The following is a 4,891-nucleotide window of genomic DNA, read 5'->3' as shown; positions in this document are numbered from 1 at the left end:
ACTAACCACAAATATTCAAACTTAAACAGAAAAAACGAACATTTTTTCATGCAGCTTTTACCACAAATTTTTCCAATATATTTTCAAGAAATTCTTTCAAATACCCATTGGACTTATCAAATAATTTTCAGAGCCTAGCACCCAGTCGCCTCAGATATTCTGTACTGCTTCTTAGGTTATGCAGGTGCTCCAAGTCCTTTCTGCACCTAACAATACCTAACCTATGATGACCATTGCTTTACAAGCTATATAACAGAGTTTTATAAGTATTTTCATCTACTTTACACTGCTCACTTATTTGAAAAATAAGAAATATAAGAAGCTTACTTCTGCTTAATTATTTAAGAGGCTTTCTTGCTATGATTCATAGAAGTTTTTTTTACTTGATAATGGAATATAGACCAAAGTTCCTCTCAATATTAACTACTTTCAAAAAAGAGTAACAGTGTTGAAAAAACGACTTAAGGTATTTCACATGCCTTTAATTAAACCAAAGAAGACAAATTTTATGATGAATCCTGCATAAAAAGCAAGAAATTAAGACATATCCTAGGTTTTTGAAAAATTAACAATATCATATTTCCATAGGAATTACAACCTGCTCTTTTATCCATTTTTGCAACAAATTCCATGCTTAATTTTAAATTAGAAAAGGATATTTCTGTTTTATTAGGTATTTACCACTGAAGACATTTAATATTGATGTTTAATCTTTATTTCACATGGTTGTTCTCTACACCAGAGAGTGATTGGTATTCAGGCAGACTGTTTAATTCATGTTTGCTACCACAAACTCTGTGAACTCATGAGAGCACATGATCAATAAGTGCTGACAGAGGGAGTGAATCAAAGAGTGGTTGATGAATGGATGGTGGAGGAACCATTGGTGAAGAGATGCTGCATTATATGGTTAATGTCACAAGTATAGGAGCTCACTCTTGCCCCATTAATCTCTTTACTGCCCCTCTTACATCTCTGTTTCTGAGAGTGTAGATTAGAGGGTTGAGGCTAGGTGTGACAACAGTATAAAACAGGGCAATGAACTTGCCCTGATCTTGAGGCTTTCCTGATGGTGGCTGGAGATATATGCACATGGCTGGAATGAAAAAGAGGGATACAACCATAAGATGGGCTCCACATGTGCCAAAGACTTTCTGAAGTCCAGTTGTTGACTGCATCCTCAGTACAGCCTGGGCAATGGCACCATAGGAACTAAGAATGAGGATGAGAGGTATGAGAACAAAAATGGAGCTCATGACCATGAGGGTCAGCTCGTTGGCACGGGTATCAACGCATGACAGTCGCAGCAGTGCTGGAACTTCACAGAAGAAATGGTCCACTTGGCGATGTCCACACAGGGGTACCCAGAAGGTAAAGATGGAATGAAGTGCTGAGTTGGTAAAACCACTCACCCAACAAGCCGCAGCCAATATATGGCATAAGCGAGGGTGCATGAGGACAGTGTAATGCAAGGGTCTACATACAGCTGCATAACGGTCATAGGACATCACCACCAGTAGCACACATTCTGTGGTTCCCAATGCAAGGGAAAAGTAAAGCTGAATCATGCAACCAGAGTAAGAGATGGTTTTCTCTGGGCCCCAGAGGTTGACAAGCAACTGAGGGATGGAGCTGGTGGTGTAGCAGAGATCCAAAATAGAGAGGTTTGAGAGGAAGAAATACATGGGTGTGTGGAGATGGGAGTCCAAGTATGACAAGATAATGATAAATAGGTTGCCTACCAATGTCATCAAGTAGAACATCAAGATAACCACAAAGAGAACAAATTCAAGATGAGGCCAATTAGAAAAACCCAGTAGAACAAAGTAGCCTTCAGAACTTGAATTGATTTTTTCCATTGCCATTCATTTCTTTTTACCTGAGGAAAGATTCACATACATTCAAAAAAAAAAAAAAAAGGAAACTCTCCCAGAACCATAGAAACACATGAAAAAGTAACAAGTAACAGAAGCCAGTTTGAAGGACTTGACACTGTTCAATTCTAGGTCAGTTTGGGAATTAAAAGATACCATGATACTAATGAATTGAAAGCAGTAAGGATCTATAAGCTCATACCAATAAATAAATAAGAATAAGTAAGTAAATAATTTATTTAAATAAATTAGATAGAAAAGAAAGCTTTTCCTGTCAGCAGGATCATAATTAATACATATAGAAGGAATGGCAGAGTTAGAAGAATATCAATGGATGCTAAAAACTAGTGAATGAATATGAGAAATGGGATATTTACATGGTCTATAATATCTCTCCACAAATTACTTCTTAATTGAAAAATTAAAAGCAGTAAACTTCACAGTATAAAAATTTGGTGGACATCACCACAGCAAAGTAATCAGTGTTAGCATCACCACTATTGAGACAAACCAACATCATGTGACTACTAATATGATGCTCTGCACAGGACAAAATGTCATTTCAGTCATATTCCTGTCAAAAATACACAGCCTGATTCTAATAATGAAGAAATGTGAAACAAACTCACAGTAAGACAAGTTGGACAAAATAGCTGGCCTGCACTCTTCAAGAATATCAGTGGCTGCACCACTGTGGCATTTGATATACTCCACTCATAGTTGTTATATGTACCAGTTGTATATGCACCAGATGTAAGTAGAGAAAAGGTAGGAAATTTATGGTTAAGTTTCTTCTTACCTGAGGAAAGAAAAATAAAGGCCTCATCAAAGTTTGCTTTCACGGGCTGTGGAGTGAAACAGCTCTTCCCTTTTTTTGAAATAAGTCATTATGGAGGAAATAGTGGTGGAAATGAGTGTCTTTTCCCCATCCACACACCACTGGGCAGCTTATTTTTTAATATATCAGTCATTTAATTCTCTTACCCAGTGCTCAAGTAGTACCCAAACAACTCCTTCCACTTCTGTCCTTCCTGCGTCTGTCCACATTCCCTGTATTTGTCTACCCAACCTGTGCCCTCTTTACATGTGGACCCATCTGATCTATGGTTTTCATCTGGTTTACACCATAAATAGCTGCCTATACCATATATTCTAATCTACTATATCAATATAGGAAAGCAGAGTCTGAAAATTACTATGATTATCATTGCTAGACAAGAGTCTTGAGTCTACTGAAAAAGACCTGGTTTTAGCTGGAAGGATGAACTCATGAGAGCATTGAGTGTGTCAGGGGATGGACCCCTTTTCCTAGAGCAAAAGGAGCCTTTATGGAAACAAAAGAATAATGTGACTTGCTTTCCTTAACTGGGCCAGTGGGAGGGTAAATCCCAAAGTAGCAATTAATGCCCTTCAAGGAGTCATTCTAGTTAGAACAGTTTCTGAGGAATACCTTCAACATGACTCCACACTGTTGTACTAAGATAATGATGACTCTATAGACCCGCCATCACTGATAACCATACTTTAAGCTGTGTTTATGGGGAAGGGTATGAGTGGTCCTGAAATTTCTTCCCCAATTCCTCATCATGCTAAGGACCAAATTTAAAGGAATACTTGTCAGAGGTAGTCTAATGGAGAGGTAAGGAGGCAACATGAAACATTTCTAAAGTGGAATACATAAAGAATAAACTGTATATCTTTGCCTTATGAATTTGAGTTTATTGTGTCTGCCAACATCTATACACTTCAAAGCCAAGTTTAGCCCTGCAGAAGTATTGAAAATGATCTTTAAAGACCATTCAAACTATAACTCAGATGGTAACTACCAAAACTCAGAAATATAACAAAACTATTTAATATTTCCAAAACATTTTCATCAGTAATTTCCTTTGGTGTCTTATCAAGAGTTTTGCAATAATATATAAACAAATGAAATTAACTGTGATTACAAATCTACATGTAATAATTGACTTATTACTGTTTAAAAAAGCAGATCATGAGTTTATAAATTAATTGATATTTTTAAATTGCTAAATTGTTTCTAGTTAATATACTTCATCTGTAGAAAGAAAATTTTGGCATAGAAATTATAAATTGTAATAAGATTAGATTTTTAAAATTGTAATGTTAAGAGAGAAATTGGGTATTTTTTCTTTCTATTTAAGAGAAGTATCAGAAAATAATCTTTACATTTCAATGGTCTTCATTGTTGTGAGAACTCAAAGAGAAAAATATGTAACATTTTCCACAGTGCTTGGTACAAAATTATTCAATACATCTTAGCTATTATCACCATTAGAGTTAATTTTATTTGAACCAAAATTTTAACAAACAATTCTACTTTATTTCTTTGCTATTCTTTATTCTAGATGCTTAAAATATTATGAATAGAACACCTATATCCCTACAACTCAGAATCATCAACTATTAGTTTTCTCAGATTTATTTCAGGCATCTTTTAGAGAAAATTAGCAGCTAGACTAGTGCATGGTAAGATCAACAGAAGAAAAACAAGATTGAAGAATATGCTGGATTTGAATCAAGATGGTAAAGGAGGAGGATGTAGAACTCATCTCCCCCAACAAACACATAAAAAATACAACTAAGTGTAGAATAACTCTCACTGAAAACTAACTGGAGACTAGCAGAAAGACTCCTGTATAACCATGGCTATAAAAAGGATAAACTCAGAATCAGGAGGAGAAGAGAAGTGGTCAGGTGAGGACCTGTGCCCGTACGAGGGGATTCAGAAGAAAAGGGAGATTACCTGGGCTGAGATGTTCTGTGAGGAATGAGTGGTTCAAGCCACATATTGGGCAGCCCAGTCCTGGGGTCTGACAAAGGGAAGCAGAGCCCCTTTGGCTGTTTGGAAGGCCAATGAGACTAACACGTAGGTTGTAGGAAGCCTTGACTCAGCTCAGGAGTAGCACACAAACAGTGGCTTCCTCCTGAAGCAGGGTGGAAAGGGCAGAGTGAAACCATGCTGCTGGCTGACTGGTTTCACACAACCACCTTGT

The 4,891-nt window shown here is 36.8% G+C and overlaps 1 protein-coding gene across 1 annotated transcript; it reads right to left on the bottom strand.

The window, feature by feature from the left end:
• Window positions 1-902: 902 nt before the first annotated feature.
• Window positions 903-1,865, bottom strand: LOC105084575 (olfactory receptor 2J3). Its single transcript, XM_010974716.3, has one exon. It carries the CDS (start codon window positions 1,863-1,865, stop codon window positions 933-935), a length of 933 nt encoding a protein of 310 aa, XP_010973018.3. The 3' UTR covers window positions 903-932.
• Window positions 1,866-4,891: the final 3,026 nt, after the last annotated feature.

This window comes from Camelus dromedarius, chromosome 19 (genome assembly GCF_036321535.1).
Source record: "Camelus dromedarius isolate mCamDro1 chromosome 19, mCamDro1.pat, whole genome shotgun sequence".
Lineage (NCBI taxonomy): Eukaryota > Metazoa > Chordata > Mammalia > Artiodactyla > Camelidae > Camelus > Camelus dromedarius.
Note: the sequence above shows the minus strand (reverse complement) of the source record. Positions and strands in the feature narration are given on the sequence as shown.